The sequence below is a fragment of the Argopecten irradians genome, chromosome 5, assembly GCF_041381155.1.
Source record: "Argopecten irradians isolate NY chromosome 5, Ai_NY, whole genome shotgun sequence".
Taxonomy (NCBI): Eukaryota; Metazoa; Mollusca; class Bivalvia; order Pectinida; family Pectinidae; genus Argopecten; species Argopecten irradians.
Window position 1 is genome coordinate 42,173,614 of NC_091138.1, and position 22,394 is coordinate 42,196,007.

The following is a 22,394-nucleotide window of genomic DNA, read 5'->3' on the forward strand; positions in this document are numbered from 1 at the left end:
AAATATATTTAAATGATAAATGTCTGAAAATAAGACAATTAATGTAGAAACATGTATGTTGGCCTGATACAATAAGATACAATGCTGCCCCTTGCCACACGATACACACTTTATTATTTTTTAAATGTTTAAGTTATGCGAATTGGCTTATAACCATTTTTGCAATGAACGTTTGTTACACATTTATTTTAACTACTATACACATATGTTAAGGTATGTACGATAGAAACAATAGATTACACAGATCTAAAATAATAACCTTTGTTGATTATCTATTGAAGCATTTCATTCATTGAGTAAATATGAAGGATGGAAATTCTGTCAATTTTCTCTGTGGTTACGATTACCATCAACTTTATTCTATAAACAATGACATTCATGTACTGTACCAGAGTAAATAGCCTCTGGGGATGATTTTACATTATCACATTGTTTTACTTTTTGCTCTATATAATTACATTAACATATAAACAGCTATGTCGTGCTTCATGCATGCATGACTGGTTTTGATGTTCAGATTAGCAAACGTTAATTCCGTACTATAAAAATCTGAACAGCAATACACTAAGTAGATAGTGTCCTTTATAACAAAATGTAATATCCTATTTTTGTTGTATTTATAGCATTTTAAAACGTATGCGTAAGCAACCATATTTAAGTCAAGAAAAGAAGTCCATAATGATAAAGGAGGTTCTTGCTGAACGCGAAAAAGCTGCGAGGTAAAGAACTAAAGAGTCTAAGCACGCCTTTACGTATCAGATGGCTAAATATTACTTGTGTCAAGGTCTAACCTTTATATCTATTTATAAGAAATCGATTTTGAAAATTTGTATTTCTCATTTTAAGGTATTGTTTTCATTCAATTTCGACAAACAAGTAATTGCTATATAAAACCTATATATTTCTTTTTTTAAAAGCACTTGACACTAGATTTTAGTCGTCTGGTATTGCCAGTATTCACATGCACCAACTTCTACAAATGCACGCGCGTATCTCGCGAATGTATTCGCACGTGCAACACGCGCATATGCTTGCACAACAATGTAGATCATTGTTTTGAGTACCAATTGATCGCCAGCAACCAGATTTGTAAGCAACGACATTAGGAATATATGTACTGTACAACGATACACTAAATTACAAAAAAATGTATGTCTTAATTCACTGACTGTCGTATATGTTAATTGTCGACTTAATAAAAATATAATTATTCTAATTTATGTAAATCTTGACGTTCATGAAGACACGTTCTGTTCATGTTGTCATAGATGAAAAAATACTTATATATGTATTTATGTAGTGTATGTATAATCTGTTACGTTACAGACTTAGATTGGAGAATGAAATATAATTTCTTACTGAATTTTTCAGAGTGACTTCAATGTTGTTTTCGAATGAGACAAATCAACAAATCAACTAAGTATAAGGTTAATAGACAAAGAGAATCTGCAAACAATCGTTTATCCACTTAAAGATGCTCCACCGCTGACAAATGGTATTTTTTCACTATCAAAAACAGGAGCAGACGATTTAGTATTTTTCTTCTGTTACAAAAGTTACTTGCTTTACACCATTAGCACCATTGAAAAGTTTGAGCTTCTAATTTTACTTCAAGTTAAAAATATGAAAAACAATTAATTGCATCCCGAAAAATTTCCGTGGCACTATATTCTATATGAAATGAAGTACTGATTGAACATGCACCAAAGGCGAAATAAATTATTTTATATTATTTTTTGTGTTAATTAGGCATATATATACACGATTAAACACAAATTATTGTTCGAATGATGAATATCATTTATGCTCTGTCGGCGGTGGAGCATCTTTAAGGACTTGGTACTATTGTTTACCATTTCATTTATTGTTGTTTTACTGCCTTAGTATTTGCGTATATATTTACACTGAGCAAGTTTTTGCGGAAATGAAATGAAAAGAAAACAACGTTTGTCATCCAGACAAAACATGCATGCATTTAGAAGACGATGATTGTAAAAAATTGTTGAAATTTCTAAGTGGACGCAAAAAAATAGCATGTCATTTTTATTTATATATAATGCACTGTGGTATAAGGAAACAACTTGACCTTGACTCTCAGACAAAAACATAAATACAACTCCGTCTCTATACAACGGCGTCAATGGCGAAAGCGAAACAAACACCCCCAAGGGGCGCGTAGTAATTCATCAAAAGCACTATGTGTAATCAGGTTTATATGTTTTATATGTAGAACATACTAACAGTCTGTCACACGGGCTTGTCATAGTGATGGTCAGTATTAGTGCATACATGAATGGTCAGTGTCCGTTACTAATGAATGTCTGGACATTGGCGTGACGGGTCCTATCGACTAAAATCATGTACATCTTGCTTGACCACACAAGGACCAATGATATGACTGTTAGTACGCAATATAAAAATGGATTTTTTTATTCGATACATAAACACGTACAACTCATTAGTGTTTGGACATTGTGTTAGGGATTGTTATAGATATGATGATAATACTGTCCAACAGGCTATTGTGGTTATGATACGAGCCACACATACATATAAAGCCATCCTCTTTACACTACCACCATCATACTCCCACGACGGAGACATCACATCAATAATTATGAGATGTATCACCGGTCAGTATTTTTAGCTCATAGTATTGAACAAATAACAATAACGTAGATGTATGCAGACCAACATATTCATATTGCGAGGAAACAAAAACGTGAACTAGGTCAACACATAAAGAGCTAAAACAAAAAGAATACAAAAGGTGTTTGTAGACAGGCGTTTCTCTTTCAAATGTGAATCCAATACTTTTAAAATGTCTATAAACATGTCATTCAGACATTCATTCTCCTCAGCAGAAAATACATGGTACTGTTAACTACAGCATATTACCATTTGCAAATGACCGTATTACAACCTTCACACAATCCTCCATGATCCCATTCCATCAGATATGAATATTTTTCCAGAAGAATAAGCAGTTTGTTTTACTGACATAAATTTTCATTTAACTATCAAAAAACCTGTAGTATACTTGCATAGAGTGGTGGTTGTGGATTAGGGCTTATTAGAGATGGTTTTCTAGGAATTGGTGTTATTATGACATCGTGAGTTGGGTTAGTATGAGTTCCAACTTTAAGACTACGAATTCATGAATTATCTAAGGTGATGAAGAAGAATGGCTGTTATGGTAATGGTGTAAAATTGTATAATAAATATTGAACCATTTTCAGAAGTCTGAAGTCTGAAGGTTATGTTGATATCTGTTATGATTATTTGTCAAAATTTCGCAATAAAACCGAAAAATCAAACGATGTCATGTCAGTAGTATTATATTTTCACATAATTTACGAGCATTACGAAAAAACTCAAAACTATGTTCGAACTTTGTATCGATATTCCATCACAGAAGATTGCTTTCTCAGTTGAATAATCAGATGTAAATGTTTTTATATTGTGATATCATATGTCGTGTTTCGGTTTCAGTAACGATAATCTACACCAATATATCATTACTAACGTTTCAGGATAGTGAGTTATTCGTTGCTTTTCTAACCGTTTCTCCCTGTCGTGTACAGGTCTTTGACGACGAGTTGGGAGAGGTTTCACAAAGGTATCCATCAGTACCATCTCTATAACCCTGACGAGTCAACTGTCGACGATCTTCTAAGGGACATTGCCCGGGAGCCTATTGTCGACGTTGGTAGGTAAAATATGAAAAGTCTGAACTATTGTACATTACGTGACCCGTTTTACATTCCCAGCCTAACGTAAACGCAACGCAAAACGGTTAAACGGTTCATGTACTGTACCAGTATTATCCTGTACAAAGAGGGAAACAATCCTATCTTATCAAAATATTTCATAAACTATTTTATATAAAGAATTAAGCAATTGTCAAAGGTCTACATTATGTTTCTCAAAATAATGCCTAAATAAAACAAAACGTCTTTTTTGGGAAAATTGATGAAATTCAAAATCTTAAGATAAATCCATGAATATTCCAACAAATGGGAAGGCAGAAAGTCATACAGTTATTCAGTTGCCGTTTTGACAATATTCGTTAAATATTTTATTTTTGATAAATAATCTAATTTGATAGTAATTCATGATAATTATAAATTTTCAGAACTGAAAGAAGGAGGGACACAGCTGAAGTTGATTATAACGTTCAGTGATGAAGGGCAAGCGTTGTTCAAGCCGATGAGGTGAGATACCTAGAGCGCGTTTCTGTTTCTTCCTTAGTTTTGTGAGAAAATCATATCCTTTTCGTGCAAATACATGATGTCATTCTCATAAACAAATCAATATAAATAATACCATATAACAATATATATAACTCATATCAAATACTGTAACAGTAAACTAAAACTTATTTTCGCACGCGATTGAATTGTAATTCATGCGTAAGAAGAAGTTGGGGAAATAAATCGCTACGAATATGTTTTTAAAAAAAAGTAAAATAAATCGTAAAAATAAACAATCATGAAAAAACACCATAGACATGAAAATGCGAACTCAGTTAGCCGCGAAAAAAATTGTTTTACAGTAAACAACATTAGGACTATATTCTCTGCTACAATAAAAAAAATACTGTAGCTGGTTTGGTGCTCGTTTTTACTTTTTGATAAAAAGCACAACGTGCCATAATTAGAACTAACATTATAATAATGAATATAATGATATAAATTATTAACTGTCAACGACAAGTTGTGATTGATTAATATTTTACGACTGACAGCAGAAGTTATTTTTATCGCAGTTTGAATCACCGGTTTATCATCAGCATGTTTAAGACTATATATGTGTATTGATGAAAATCTAAGTTCCAATGTGATGAGCCAATATTAAACATGGCAGCGCGCATAAATCAAACTTCAAAATTTGTGTAAGAGTGCATGTAAATTCTTACCGGTATTGAACACGCGCCTTTTCAGAGTATATAATACAACCAGTAATACCAATTAGATAGAAAAGATTATTAATAAGCTACTTTTAGATAAATTCTCATATAAAATCTATCAGGACGAATTATTTCCGTAAGGAAAATATTTCGTAGTTTCCGGAAACTTACGAAGGTCGTGTTGACCTTTGACCGTGTACGTGAAGAGGAACCTCAGCCATATAACTAAAGAGTTTTATTTCAATCGATAGTTTTTTTTCGATATGTCATAAACTTTTAAAAGGTGACGTACTTTGGTATAACAATGGCAATCCTTAAATATTTACATAAAATAACAACACAGCGATTGTTTACAAGAGCCAATTTCTGTCATAAAAAGACATTTTCTGTGTGTACCGATTACACATTTGTCAATTGACATATGTTCTTATATTTAAAGTGCCAAATTGATAAAATTGACGTTCGACACATGCGTCAATCGACATATGTTCTTATTGTTAAAGTTCCGAATGGATAAAATTGACGCTCTGTGCATATCGTCTTAAGCAAATTACATATCACAATGGAAAGTATGAGTCACATAGAGCACACTTTTAGGCTGACGTAACAAGTCTGAAAGGAATTTAAAATTTAAATAGAATAAGTGCAGCTATAATATTGAATACAAGAGCTGTTTGTGGAAAGGCGTGGTTCTTCCACCACAAGGTGAACACAAGACTTTTAACATCCGTCGGTTAAATATGTTATTCAGTCATGAATTACCCACTGGAAATCTTATGAACTATATTCTTTCCTTTTACCTCGACATCCGCATAAAACTTCCTTTTAAACATCATTTCTCTCTCAGCTACCTTCATCTTATATATTTTAGTAACTTATATCCCAAAGCGGTTAATAAGGAACTTCAAGGAAATGTTCTGAGCACTGATACAGTAAAACAATAGGAATCTAAATCACGAAATTAAATCATTTCTAATAACATTTCCTACAATATTTTCTCAATCCTTTCTTGAATTCTCTTTTCGATTTCTAGTTGTTTAACTTTGTCTTACATTTTCATACCATCTCCGCTAAATTATGTCATTTCATCAATTTTTTTTTTTTAAAAGGCAAATGATCAAACTACTTTCAACTAACAAAGAGTATATACATTTTTATCAAAGTACTGGTTTAAAATATAATAAAAAAGATATATAAAATAAATACATGTATAATTTAAGATAAGCAAAATTAATGACTTCATCATCATGTTATTATATTGCCTTAAGACTTCCGTGTAATATTCTCTTGCATTCCTTTCATACGTTTGCTTAATCATTTTTGTATTTTAAAATAATCTCCGTTTAATCCTTGATTACAATTCGTTGACTTCATCACTTATCTTCGATTGAATTCTCTACACATAACACCTTGCTTAATCCTCCCCTGAATTTGGATTCACAAATTTGCTTTGGCTTAGCATCTTTTGCTGAATCATGTGGTATGACACCTTCGCTTATTTCTTTACATTTCCAAAAGTTAGCAAAAATCATCATCGTAGGCATGCGTTTCCAGAATATCAGTTTAGTCAAAGAAATCTATATCTTTCACCGCTCCCTTATGAAAATTACTTCGACTAGGCTAAATCGAATGAATCAAATACCACTGCCATAAATATTGCATCACAGATATTCATTATGGTAAAAGATGGCTATGAAATATCTACCATAGTGGTTTTATGTCGATTTAGTAAGCCTGTCTGTTCAACTTTGACCTTTCAGTAAAAATCATTGCACAAAGAAATAAATTGAACGAATCATATTTCGATATAGTTTCATAATACTGTCTATAAATATCTTATAACAATCATCAATTGGAATGAAATAAACAAAAGCAGCGTAGTCGCTTTGCAGTCGTCGTGGGTTTAAGGAATAATTGTATGTTCAAAGTAACTTAAAATATCTTTAACCTTTTCGTAAACAATCATTAGACTGGACGAATAAATCAAATGCATAGATCAAATTGTCGATGTCATTGTCCATCAAAACACCCTCGATCCTAGTAAGAAACGATGTGAGTTTCGCTCGCAAAACAATGACGTCACAGTCGATGCCTACCTGCAAGGGAAGTAACTCAGTAATGTGTAAAAACGAAATATGCTCTCCGTGTAATTGCCTCGTGTTATCTTATTCTAACCGGATTCCTTTGATTTTTCTTCAGGTACCCCCGAGAGCAGGAGACACTCCCAAATCATTTCTACTTCAGTGACTACGAGCGCCATAACGCAGAAGTCGCAGCATTCTACTTAGACAAGTAAGCATGGCTATACTGGTCAAGGCACTGACCGTTAAGACCAATGGTCAAAAGATTTCGGCTGTTCAAAGCGCTGTAAACTATGACTATAGTCAACACAATTCTACTAATATTAAGGTCACACGCGCGAAACAGCCATTGTTTACCTGACACGTTATAGGTCCTGACTAAATACTTATAAACTGTACTTTCCTCTAGAACCATTTATCAACGATAACTTGTCAAAATTTTTGTCCTCTAGGTCGATGGTCAATGATGATATTTAAGGATTAACTTGAATAGATTTTTATGTTATGGAGATATAACACAAAAATCTGAGTGTACTCTAAATAATGATGAGAGTAGGCTCAGATTTTTGTGATATATCTCCATAACATAAAAAATATATTCAAATTAATCCTAATAATTCAATTTACTAAAGATAATCTCTTTAATACTCATAATTCATTTTGGGACTCTTTTGTCAATGAAGTCATTACGCTGTCATCTCAGCCAATCAGAAGCAACGTTACAAACAGCGATGCCATTTTTTTCCTTTATGAGCCGATAAAGTAAATTTTAAGCCAATGAAAATGCTCGTAACAAGCAAAATTGAATTATTTATAGATAAATATGTATACGGGTACTTGTAATTCAAACATGATGTGTGTATTTGTTCTATACCGTTTGAGAAAGATATACATGTATCAGTACGTTCTATACAAGACACATGTAGTACAGCATAGGGACACATATATTAACTAAGGTCTCCTAAGAAAGTCGATAGCAATTAATATGGATGCTAACGTATTACCTGTTAAGTTCATAAATAATTCTGAAATGCTCTTCTGATGTTTTTGCTTACAATCAATCAATCCTGCTCAAACATTTATGTTAACACAAGGTTCATTTGAAGTTCAGATGCTACTTAAACTGTATCCAGGAATCCACGTGCATGAAAATGAAACTCAATAATATATCCAGTGGTTGGGTGATGTGCACTTCCTTCAATGGCATGGAAATTCCCACCGTTTTTGTCGATCACGGGCAAGCAGAAAACCTTTGAGATTCACAGTTTCGGTGTCCGGGAATCGAGAAAGCTCTCTCCCTGAAGGGTTCGAAGGCCCTCGGAGCCAAGGAAGAGATTTCTTTGATAGATAGATTCCCATTCATTCACTCCCCTATATACATGTACCTGTCAGATTTCCATTCAATTATCTCAGATTATAAAGTGATATATCCCAGATGATTGGTCCAGCTTAGAGTCTCCATCTAGAGAATAGCAAATACCTTTTAATTAGATTTATACGTTATATATATAAGGCTTCACTACTTACTTCACTCGTGAAAACTAAAAGCCTTGACCTATCCAACATTGGATTCGCATGTGTATCACGGATGACATTGTTTTAATGACAGTGATGTCATTCCCATTTCAATGACAGGTGAAGGTAGTTGAAACGAAAATACCTTGCAATCCAGTATAGTTCAAATCATAAAAATGTTATAATTTGTTACTTTAGGTCACTGCAATCATTAATTATTACTTTGTCATTCTTCATTGCAATATTCATATTTTTATAGACGTGGATGTTGTGTTGTAGTATAAGCAGTAGAAATGATTGGCTAAACGAAAAGGTGCTTTAGATCCGCAGTTGTAAACTTCAGGATATGGTCGAAAAAAACTTTATATTTAAATGTGATTCTAATTAAAAGAAACCCAAATGTGTGTATATAGTTTTTTATTAATAAAAAGGAACACAACTATAAAACAGTTTTTTTTCGCCCTAGCGCTTGCTCGGCTCTTGTCGGTCTTCAGTGATTTCTTAAAAAAGAACACAACTCAAACCCCTGAAGACCGGCAAGAGTCGAGAAAGCGCTAGGGCGGGAAAAACTGTATTATAGTTGTGTTCTTTTTTATATTAACCATCACATGGACATGCTACTCTTTTACTTATAATTTTTATTATGTATTCAAACGAACACGTTTATAAGGACATGCGGCATTATATTTATAACATCAATTTGCATTGAATTCCTTTTGCTTGTTAATAATGCTTTCCACGTCCATTTTGACTGACCACTTACCTTCAGTCAACAAAGATAGGAACAACATAAAGAATTTACAGTAATTCGTCACAAAGACTAGAAACAAAGTCTTGATTGGGTTATTATGAGACACAGAACCCTTACGATCGACTTGTAGCATTCTTGGGTGAAAGAATGCCACGCTTGTTCACTTTGACCTTTATTCAAGGTTACTGGGGTGTTGTGTATGATTCATGAATTCCCAAAAAGAAACAAAGGAATTTCTGAATATTGTTAATTATTTTATCGCAAAACTGAGGGATAGAAGAATCATCAGAAGTCGTTAGTATATCTCCATGGTTTTGTCTTGCATTGAAAGTTACTATTTATCATAGTCAGTCACACGTGTCAAATATGTAGAGCTCATCACAAAAATCATATACACTGTACATAGATTAATATTCATTCCTTATTAAAAAACAACAGCGCGCTGTGTTTTATTATTATTAGGAAGAAACAACTGCCATATATGTCAACGTTTTTCTCATTCAAACCCGAACAGAAACAATTAGACACTTGATTAGTGTCAAACTTAATGATATATTTATTTATAAATTTATTTAGGTCAGTCTGTACCTTTCCTTGTATAAAACTGCACGATCAGCTGCGTTATTCATTGGATTCGTATATCACGTTAGCATGACAGGGTTATTTAATATGAGATTCTGGTCTATTAATATGCTCAGGTTTCTACAAGTAATTATAATTTAGATAAGAGGACAGCGGTTTACCGCAGGCTGGAATATGAAAAGTTATGACACCTTAATCATACATTTCAAAATATTTAGTGTAACCTTGGTCTATACTAGGCGCAAAATTCCGCTCGGCTAGAGAGGGCTTCTCTTTAGCTCGATCGGTTAAGCGTCAGACTCGTAAACTAGTGGTCCCGAATTCGATACCTAGCGGAGGCAGTGATCAAGTTTATATGAAATTCTCATTAGCATATTGCTACTTCTCATTAGCATATTACTACTTCTCATTAGCATATTACTACTTCTCATTATGATTACTGACAAAAAGGAATTTGTTTTCTGTATCTTTATTGGTTTATTTCAATTTCTATCATTCGTATTTTTATTTACTTACTTAATTTAGTTGTTTACAGTTCAGGGTATTGTAGTTTTTGAGTTCCAATAATAGATTGGTCAAATGTATATTTATTTATTTATTTATGTTTATTTCAGAGTACTCGGGTTTTACAGAGTTCCACCAACGGCTGGTAGAATAGTCAACATGACACGTGATATAAAGCGTCTAGCTGACCATAAATTAGCCAAAACATTCTTCATATCTCCTGGTAAGAATAAAGAGTTTAAATGATAACCTACCATCTGCCATCACATTTATTTGGTTCCAATGAGTTACAATGTCTGAGTAACATAACTAGATTGAGTGTCATAGTTCCTAAAAGTAACAAATTCTGTTTTACTCTTTTAAAAAGAAAAGGGGCGGGAGGGGGTATGGGGTGTTGCAAAGGCTTAGTATTTAGTTGTCTAGACAAATCAAATCCTCTACCCATGGTTGTGTGTTCGAATCGCAGGTCGAAGTTTTTGCTACGGTACTACTTCTTACATTTGTTTGACCCTGTTCGTATGTTAAGAAAAATAAAAAAAAAATGAAGTGAAAAAAAGATTTAAAAAAAAACACAGTTAAAACGAAGTTGTTACGTAAAATGAAAATTTATTCAGCGACTTTGAAAATATATTTAATCTTTGGTTTTAAGAGTGCTTGAAACGCTCATCGACACTACCCATGATGGTTTGGTAGTCCATTCGGCCATATAGACAATGAGATAATGTTAAGTTGAATCGGAATATTATTTATATTTACATATATTTATCATGAAATCAAAAGCATGACCATCAAAGGTATTTCCTCAAATCGTTTTCAGATTAAATACAATATATATGTCACACAGAGACTTTTGAACGTTGGTAAAATAATACAGATGGCCCTTCAGATGTTTCTAAAAATACGATGTCGGGCACATGTGACTGTGATATCCATTATTAGCCTGACCCACCCACAAAGTACAGCGTTAAGTCTGAACATTTGGGAGCAGTTAGTGATTAAGAGATGAAAAACAATGTATGTCTTATGTTTGGTGCTAACAGACAACACAATCTCAACTTTATGCACAAGGATTTTCATTAGTAAATCAAAAGTCTTTGTTCATTATTTGATATAGTTGTTTTGTTCTCATTTTAGGAATTACTATATTTTTGCATGCTTCGTTCAGAGATTTGTTTCATGTCAAAATATTTCCGCATGAATTTGGAACATAAGAGATATGAGAATGCAAACATTACTCCTACCGAAGTTATTCACATTATGAGTGAAATTTAACAAAATTTTCAAACTGTTGTTAGACTAAATCTCACATCAATATTTTGACATGACCAAAAATAGCAGTCTGGTATATTAGTATTATCCTTAAATTATCATCGGTTAGCTTTGTTTATCGCTAACCAGTCAAATATGTTCCCAATTTGTTCCTTCTTATCAAAATATTAAACAACGACCAGATATATACCAGATATATATTAGTATCATATGCATGTATATATACACGTTCTGATCAAACCTAATGACATTACGTTTGAGTCGAATTCTGGAGGATGAGTCGAATTAATTTTGTTGGTTCGTTGAATTTCGAGATAACGAGTTTCGACTGTATATGTATATACTATTGGTTCAAAATTTCTTGCCATGTTCCTGTGGTTATGACATATGACCAATATCTCTGTTTCTTACATAATTCCTTGCTTTTTTCAGCCAACAACTTATGTTTCCACGGAAGCTGTTCATACTATTGTGATACCAGCCATGCGATATGTGGAACCCCGGATTTACTTGAATCATCAATGGCGGCATTTCTTCCACCGGAGAAAATTGCAGCTCGCAAAACATGGCGTAACCCATGGAAACGATCTTATAGTAAACACCGCAAAGCCTACTGGGAAGTGTACGACGATTTGTGTGATAAAGTGAAATTAAAATCTCCGTATAATACAGGGCGTCGACTTCTGGATCTCATGGATACGCATATATTCGACTTCTTAACAGGTAGGTCTCTCATTTTCAAATTCTGTGGACCAACTTGTTAATGAATGCGATTAAATTTTAGCTTTAAAATAAATCTCTCCAAAATTGTTTCAAACACAAGTGAAGTAGAATCATGTGGTTCTAGATCGCGGAATCAAATCGTCGTTAATAAGTAATTTGCCATAAAAAAGCGAAACAAAGTCTCTGCGAAAAGTCTCTGCGTTTTATTTTTAAAACATATAAAATTTGACCACAAATGGGCATCACAAGGTTGTAAACGTGTCGGCATTGTGGCTTTCCTCTTAACGAATGTGTCACTGGTACACAAATTTTGCTTGTTGTTTTATTTGTTCTTGCGAAAATAGTAAATAGGTTTACAACGTTGCTTCAAACACAAAAATACACCACAGTTAATCCATGCAAACAAAGCCTTTAACTCCGCAGACTAAAAACATTTCATAGTATTAAAGTCCATTCACCAATAACCTATTGATAAAGTTTAGAACTTGTAGGACAAGGCAAATGTTCACCATATCTTTGAATTCTGAATAGGTGCATTTTTCTTCCTTGTACATTTTCAATTTTTCCAGATTGCTTCTTTGCCAAATTGCTTTCAAATCAAGTCATATCCATTACTTACTTTTACTAAGTATCTCCACTCTTAACAAAAAATTTCCTTCAGCTTAAAACACTACTTACAGACGGTGTAGCCAGTAGCTATGTGAACTGTCAGGGGTTCAATAGTATCTGGTTCACCTTGGCATGGTTACATAGGAGCGAATCATTTACTACTTTTATCAGTTCAGACAGACGCTATGACTTGTAAAGCCGCAAAGGGATTTTACATCAATTAGGCGGAACTAGATAATGACATTATCTCATAACAATAAAGGCATTGTACATTTCGATATCGAGCCCAGAATAGCGGCCTTTTCACACTTCAAATCTTTCACTGATTTTAACATACCACATAAGTACAAATATCTTTCGTGTGTTGGTGAAAAAAGTACTATACCTGATTTAGTAAACCTTTATGCATCCTAGGTGCATATACTGTTTTACTTCCATATTTTTTTTATCAAAACTAGGCGATAAAGCCACAGATTACTAACAAACAATCAGTCACTTTGAAGGGCAGAAAAGGTCAGTTCATCAAATAGACGCTACTACCGTGCATTTAAGTCCGGAAGCACAGATGAAACACACAGAGTTTATCTTAAAGATGCTGGTAGCCTTGACCCTTAATGCTCGAACAAAGATTATCTACTTATCACATCTTATATGTACCATGTAAGCAAAATGGACATAGTGATCAAACGTCTTTGTTTGTCAAAGAGTTCTCATAAAAAACTGCTGGTAAAGAAGGATATTGTTAAGGGCTAGTAACTAACAGAATATGGGGGTTTTCGCTTTGTACAGAAAATGCAATTGTCACTTTTGTATTAATTTAGGAAGAAAAAAGGAAAATGTAAGCAAAAGTATTAAAGTTATACAAAATTTTATTAATGCACTTGTCATAATATATAGTTATCATAACATAGGTACTAATTATAAATTATGCACAGTCGTGCAGGGGTGATATTAAGTATGTTTAGTGATGTAAAACTGTTTAAAAAAATAATGATATTGACATAATATTTTTAGATATAAACACATTTAATAGTGAAGGCCATAATTTTCTTCAGTTTTTAACATGTTAAGTGTCTGTAGCTTTACCTTGATCGCAGTTTTTTTCCTTTCAATGTTTATTATTTTTTTATAAAGTTTTCTTCATAAAAGGTAAAAGCGTTAAGAAACTTTGAGTACCATTTCCTGCTGTCATGAATTTTCCTTCACTATTCAAATAATCAACAGTGATAAAGTGTTAGTTTATTATTCATCACAAAAATGCCTTCAGACTTAATTATCGGACTGGTTTTGAAATGAACATCTACATGACAAGATGTACATATAGCTAATGTGTATAACTCAATTTGTCGCGTCATTTACTAGCACCTTAGGGATGTGTTTGAAAATCCATGCAAATATAGGGACAATATGTTGACTTTATCTCGTCACGGAGCTTTTGGCGGTGACAAGTTACATTTCCTTTAATTAAACAACCATGTAAGTTAGATTTAGCAATTAAGCGTTTAAGTTAATTATAAGGAAGATTTGTCACATAAACGTCAAAATTTCTACCATTAAATGTCTGCCAAAGAATAAATTTACATAAAAGTAAATAAAAGATAATATAAAAAGGTCAAGCAGAGGAACCATTTTGATGGTAAACCGAGTGAATGTAACATTTTAGATGATTTATTTGGCAAAATTTGCTTTAAATGATATCGATGTATTTCGTTCAATATTGAATCAAAATGGTCTTTATTCAAGAAGATTCCTCGAGGATAAAGTAATAGGTAATATTATTTACTGGAAATTGATGGGTTATCATATATAATAGATGATGCTGCCTTGTTCATGTTCCATGCCAAATTATATATGAGGTTGACTAATTAACCGTCGTTTAGATTTATAGATAATACTCTTAAGTCTGTACATTGATGATCTTGTGAGGTAACTTTATTACTGCCTTTCAATAATATTATCGCCGAATGCTTCCTCATCCACTGATAGAGAAAACAAAATGTGTTTCCAAAAAAAATAAAAAATTGTACATTGAAGGAAAAGGATATATAATGATCTTGTATTTTTAATTTCAAAACTATCTATTTTTTATTTTTCAGGAAACATGGATAGGCATCACTATGAAACATTCAAAGATTTTGGTAACGATACTTTCCATCTTCATCTAGATAATGGACGATCGTAAGTACCCAATCCTTATCTTCCTTACCTGTGGGACATCATTATACGTGTCAATTTCTGGGTATGTCAATAACGTGAAACCAGTACCAAGTCGAAGAATAAATATCCAAAATCTATCAAAGGGCATCAAAGGGCGTTGATTCATACAGAGGCATATAAAATAGAAAGAGACAAACAAAAGGAAAGTCTTCTGCTAAATATTTTAAATGCATCCTTTATTTTCCATATCCTAAACAACATTACAGATAGCAAATAATGTAAATAAACATACAGAATTAGACAAAACTTTGAATATGATCTCATGCAAAAAGTTTCATATTTGATTGTTGAGCAGGACTCAATATCCAGTATGTTGAAGTCATTAAGAAACACAACTGAGCTTAGTAATCATCATGCATTAAAAATCATAAAGTGTTAAAGCAGAGAACAAATTCTTCCACAGATAATACCAATACTATTTATGAATATTGAAAACGAGGTCACAAAAAGCTATATGTTTTTGTATATTACACAAAAAGATAAACCGACCTAGTAATTTATGTCCTAGAGAGGGATAAATGAAATATAAAGCCTCTCGAAAAAATATAACCACGCCAACTGGCGTGAAGGAGAAAGCACTGATCCCGCAGATTGGCGGTGTAGACTGGTATTCTGATAAAGGTTGTAAGTAGGTATTGAGTAAATACGTTCTACATCAACCAGCAGCTGTTGCTTAAGAGGAACATGGTCACTTAAATCTCTCACGATTATCATGAAGTCATTACGTTAAGTTTAAATTGCTGATTTTATATACTGTAGTGTATAATTATTGTAAACATTACACAATGTCATGGGTATTACGTTACCGAGATATCAAGTTATATGCAATGTGCATGTCAAACCAATTATCTTCAAAATTAATAATATTGCAATTAATATGTGTATTCATTATCTTATGTTTTGTTTTCAAAGCAGAGAAATAAAATTATTGTATTTTGGAAAAGTTTGGAATTTTAGGGCCGTATTTTAATTTTTACTTGATTGAAGGTCGGAATTTAAATTATTAACAGGTTTTTATTTAGGTATTTATAGTATTATGAGTTGATATCAGTGTCATTTCCAATAAAGACTTGAAGTAAGTCCGAAACTATATGAAAATGGCTGCAATCTAGTTTGAAAATATCTTAAATGATTTTAATTAAACAATAGAACTATACAACCATATAAAACGCTGTATTACATCGGACAAGATATGGAATTTTAAACCACTTTATTTTTATTTTCTCGTTTTATACATGCCCTGGAAGCAGAAGTCTTTGCTACGGTTTGTAAATCCCAAATCTGTAGAGATTTTAAAACAACTTTATTTTTCATTCTTCATTTTCAATATTTCGTTGTATACACGCCCTGGAAGCCGAAATCGTTGCTATGGTTTGTAACTTCTAAATCTGTTGAGATTTATGTGTTTCCAGTTTGTCTAAACCTAGCATCATACGTTCAATGTAGTGTGAATAAACCTCATTATGAAGCCAGCACACACGCCTTGAATGTGTGTTTTCTCTATTAAACGGGAATTATCAGATAGATATTTTTTCTCTAGCTTTGCGGGCGGCACGATTCAGTTTCGTGGTTCAGGTAGTGCAACTGTTAGGCTTATGACATCACTTATGTAACCAATAGGGAACCTTCGGCACATTCCGTAACGAAAGCGATAACGGACGAGGATTTCCGATCGTTATATTACTAACATTACTAATATCTGCCTCCATATGACCATTTATAAGCCAAAAATCAGAGCATATCTAATATAAAGAAATTGAAGAAACACTTGTTTACAAATTTAACCATGATAATGTCTTGCAGTATTAAGAAAGATGTATCATATTTGATGACTAGATATGTTCTGATTTTCGACTATTCTCATTGGATGATCACGTGTAGGTCGATATTCTATATTTTTACCAGGGCGGTATAACACTATGTGGACCTCAACAAAGGTCCATAAATGAAAATTATTATGATGTTATAAGACATACAGTATATATATTGGTTTCACCAACTGGATTTAAAACTGTTTATTTTTTATCTTCAGGTTTGGAAAATGGCGCCAGGATGAGATGAGTATCCTTGCCCCTATATTCCAGTGCTGTAAGATAAGATATTCCACTTTCATGAAGCTCGCAAAATACTATGTGGGGCCTGAGAAACTTTCATCGTTACTGAAAGCCTCCACTACCCGTGACAAAATATTCCCCGTCCTCATCGAGAATCAACTAATAGCACTGGACCGGCGCGTTATAAAAATCCTAAAGGAAATTAGCATATGTGTGGAAAATGGAAATGACATCATGGATGTGATTGAAGATGATCATTTCTGAGGATATTACAATGAAGAGCTTTCTAGTGTTGTGTTGATTGAAGTACATGTGCTTCCATTTGATGGAGTAATTCACAAATTATCGAATTATTCTACATGGAGCACTTAGTGTAAGACAGAGCGGGTCTTGCCCTGTTAGCTTGCATGTCTGGTAGCGGCCTACTGTGGTATCTGAAGAAAGTAACCAATGTGGGACGAAAGCAGTAAATACCATAACGCAAAAGCCATTGGTCAGATCATTATCAACTTTCATTTCAAATAGAGATGTGGGATAAACAAAAGGGATGGGCATCATGGCGCTGAGAAGGATATTTATATTTTATATAATATGATTAAAATTTGATCTTTCAGATTTAAATCCAGGATCGTGCTAACAGCGTTAGATCCGACCATAAGCCGACAGTGCATACCACTGAGGATATTAGAGGGCGAAAAAAGTTACATAATTGGCGATCGTGACTGCATAATATCTCGACATAAGATACAGGCAAAATTATGTCATAATCGAAGTCTACACTGACGTGTAAGAACCAATGGCGATAGAGGTTTTAATGCGGTATTCATGTCACGACTCACAGAACTCAAAACAATATTTTGGATAACATATATCTGATTTATATAAGGATTGAAAAGCGTTTTTATTGTGTTTACGGTGGCATGAATGCAATGTGGATACAGTCATATTTAATGCCAATTATTATCTTTTATATTTGGGAGTTGAACTCGGTCATTTTTAGATCTGAGAAGCATCATGAGAATATAATCACACCAATAAGTGTATTTTAAAGCATTCCAGAGTTTTAACTATTTCATTTTGCTACCTAACGGGGTAAGCAAAAATATAAAGATGTTTTTGTTTGAATTCTTACAGCGGTATTACTGCCACAATTCGCTTTTAAGTTAAGTATGCGAATGCTTTTTAAATCTTAACTTACTTTAATGCGGTTAATTTCAAATGTCTTTGACACTTGAAGGAATTGTCGATTGTCGCTTTGAAAATGGTATCAACTATAGAAATATGACGTTAGATTTATATGGTAACTATTCTACAAACACACGCATGAGATATCACGAAGCTACAAAATCCTAACAAAATAAAAATAATATGATTTTGAATGTTTAAAGATTGTTTTATTAACACTGATAACTTTGTATTTTATTTTATTTTTCAAATTATTTTATTATTTTCTCTCTGCTCAGTGTTTGCTATTTAGATAGCAACAACTCCAAAATTTGTCATAATGTTACATTTGTATTACCGTACAAGACTATATGATTAATTTCTGTATTATTATTATGAAGTATTAGGTGCATGAATAATAAAAGTGCCTTAATTAAAGTCTACTTTTGTCTAGTTACGTAGGGTAAAATTAATTTAACTGAAAACTGTGTGTTTAATGGGCAGTAATTAATTGTGGTTTCAGGTTTGTTACGTCATTCTCTGGATCATGTTTTAGAATGATTATTAGAAAATTAGACATTCTTATATCGTTACGAAATGGACCTTCAAGAAAGACGTGATGGTGACTAATCATAATCAAGGAAATGCATGCGATTTGTGAAAATAAAAATGTGCTTGAATAAGTTAAATAATCAATTAAATTCGTAATCATTTAGAAAAGTAGAAACTGAAGCAATTAATGTCATAACCCGAGGCCTCATGAAAAAAAAATAAGTATTGTAATTATCGTTAGATGGATAATCAGTATTTTATTAGCTTAGGAAATTACCATTCAACGATTTTATCAAACACTAGAAAATTCTTTAATAATCTAAATTAACATATTAGTGATATGTGTGTAAAAAATTAAACATTTTTTGCGCCTTCAGCCAATGCTTTGATTAGTCGACCGAAAGAAAAGATACATATACAATGTATTATTGACCGATTTCTTTTCGGTTAATATTTTTCTTAGGGTAATAAATCAGGTATTGACCTCAGCCAAAAGCAGTAATTATACACTGTATATCGGTTAAAATGTTTTGGGGCCATGTCTCAAGTTGTGCCATATTCTCTTCTTTAGAAGGGTGAACATCGTAAGAATAATTTTCTACTACAGCCAAAACTTAAAAAATTAAAAACATATATGTCAGAGGGAAAATGTTTGTTTATACATTGTCTTTATTAACTCTCTCTTAATAAATTACGTTAATCATGAACGAATTTACTATGAGATAGTTCAGGGGTGTAGAGATCGTTAGTGATCGGAACCCCTGGAGTATCGAGGATGAGTAATAATGAATGATGAACTATCATTGTATAAAATCACACTATCGTTCTTCTACATTCCAAAACGACCAATATGTAAATAGCATTTATCATACAAAATATGAATTACGCCCTTTATACCAGTATGATATTGTAGAAATATATTTTCAGATATTTCGTCTTTTTCGTAAAATAAAGTTATCTGTTCTTGGCCGCGATAACTGATACATTTTTCCTGCTAGTTACATCAAAAGGATTTTTTAAATAAAATCATAACTGCCATTAGCATGCCCAAAATAATAGATAACTCCGCATCAGGATTACGAAAAGTCCTTATGACAATTTCGTATCAATTACATCATTTAAGAATCGTTTTAGCTTATCATTTTTACACTTGATTAGCTGTGACTAATTAATATTATTTATTTGTTGACATAATAAAATTGTCGAAATTAAGTATTATTGTAGTTAAACAGAAAAATATTTGTAGATACACATGTAAGTAAGGATGTTGATAAGTCGGGAATCTCAATAAATGTCCATGTTCTTATATTTAGCAAGACAAATTCTAATCATTTTGACGCATTCACCCCTGAAATTTCATAATGGACTGGTCTAGTCTTTGATTTAGAAGAGTCTAAATGTGTCTTAGGGGTGAATGAATTAAATGTTGATTTCCTAATGTGTTCTTAAGTTTCATTTAATAATGTAATTATGTTATTGTCGTGTACACTGCAATGCTAAAAATTCTTCAATTTCATTTCATGTTTATGATAAAGCTAACTTTTGTTGATTTCACAAAAATATAAACATATTGCAATGCTACATTCCAAAAAAATATTCACTTTGATGTTCTTTATATATATTTATATGATACATGTATGACTCTCGATTTGAATAGCCAATAAAGTTCACATTCTACATGTAGACAGCAAGAAGGTTTCCTAATAAAAAAAAAATCATATTTTTCCCCGACTGTGAACTTCGGTGAGTATGGTCTTGACATTGTCTAACTATAATTAGAGAGATCAAATCTGTTAATTTACTTACTTTTGTAGCGATTGATTTTCGCATTTTAAATTCCTGACAAATTTTTTTCCGATATAGAGTAACAAAATGCATATATGCATTACGTTTTCTTCTTTTCCATCTTTTTACATAATATTTGAATCGCACACAGAAATAAGTTTTTTTTTTAATAATGATCATCATTGTATTTCCTAGTCTTAAATATATTATATAATGTAAGTATGTTCAAAAACATATCCGAGTCGTTTCCGCCAAAACAAATTGAGCATAATCATAATCTAATAATTCCTCCGTAAGGAAATATTCATTAATATACATTGTTTATGTAAAAGGATAAGGAACTTCTAAGACATTTTAAACTGAAGTGACTTTGATGGTTATTTCCCCTCAAAGATTGGGGTCGTTGGTTTGTTTCAATTATCTGTATTCTGATGTTTTGGTGTTATTTTCATGTTCAAAGCTTTGTGGATAGATGTTATGACGAGAATGATGTGTATTGAGATGATGAGTTGTCTGAATGCCAAACGAGTGACAGTTTATAAGTATTATCTGTGGTTTTTAAATAAGCGGTATAAATGGTATGTATGGTGCTAAAATCAACTGTCAATCCTACACGATTGTTTCAAAATAGCTTCTTTTTTACTCTCAAGCTTTCAAGAGATGCTTTCATTTACTCAAATATAAATTTATGTTTCAATAAATTTGTTTGAGGAAATCTGAAATATACATATATTCATGATAAAACATATTCACTGTACGTTCCCAATGCAATGGATTTTCTACCTTCGAATATAATTTGAGGTATTTTGTTCTGCGGTTTTGACACAAGAATTAAGAATGTTTTATGTGCGTGGGGATTTTCATGATTGACATTTCTTAAACATAGAAATGTGCGAGTGTAATAAATAACCATTCCGATCTATCAGAGTTACGTCCCTTCGTTTCATGAAGGGAAGTAACTCCATCAGTGTGAAACGAAGGGAAGTAACTCTAATGGATCAGAATGAAAATGGCGCATGTGTGTATATATACATAGTATGGGCTATATGTCACGTGAAATAACGTGTGGAATTGACGTATGTTGACGTGTAAATGTGAGATACGTCCTTAAATCATTTTTATGTCTGACAGTGCTATTGTTGAGAATTCCAAATAAACTATAGTTTTCCTTATAGTAGTCTCAGTTTTCATTTTCATATACTGCAAACGCAAGAGGGAAAATGTCGCTAATAGATCTAGACCATTTGCATTTCTCAGTGATATAAGCGGCATATTTTGTAATGACGTAAGAAACACCTGATAAAAACGGCACTTCCTGTCTATTACCTGACACATTTGTTACCGGTGTCAACGACGAAACACGTTGTTTTTGGTGTAAATATCGGCGTGACAACTCCTGATAAGATATTAAGTGCTTGAATAAGGTAGACGAAGGGAAATTCCAAATTTCTTGAAGAACTCTTTCTTTCAATAAAATCATTACGCCGTTTGACGTTGTATCAGCCAATCAGAGGCGATGTTATAACAGTATGACATATGACAGGGAGTTATACACAATGGCAACCTCGATACTCCAGGGGTTCCGATCACTTACGATCTCTACACCCCTGGACTATTTTTTCTATTACTTCAATTTCACTCTGAGATAGTCCAGGGTTGTAGAGATGGTAAGTGATCGG

At 32.7% G+C, this 22,394-nt stretch overlaps 1 protein-coding gene across 1 annotated transcript in view; it reads left to right on the forward strand.

Moving 5' to 3' along the window:
- Nucleotides 1-21,887, forward strand: part of LOC138323911 (extracellular serine/threonine protein kinase FAM20C-like) — a 37,237-nt gene extending 15,350 nt beyond the window's left edge. Inside the window, exons 2-8 of the mRNA XM_069268841.1 lie at nt 3,585-3,709; nt 4,136-4,214; nt 7,109-7,201; nt 10,453-10,565; nt 12,044-12,334; nt 15,040-15,121; nt 17,193-21,887. Of these exons, the coding sequence (XP_069124942.1) occupies nt 3,585-3,709; nt 4,136-4,214; nt 7,109-7,201; nt 10,453-10,565; nt 12,044-12,334; nt 15,040-15,121; nt 17,193-17,478 (1,069 nt within the window). The 3' untranslated portion in view covers nt 17,479-21,887. The remainder of the gene's footprint in view (nt 1-3,584; nt 3,710-4,135; nt 4,215-7,108; nt 7,202-10,452; nt 10,566-12,043; nt 12,335-15,039; nt 15,122-17,192) is intronic.
- The last annotated feature ends 507 nt before the right edge of the window (nt 21,888-22,394 follow it).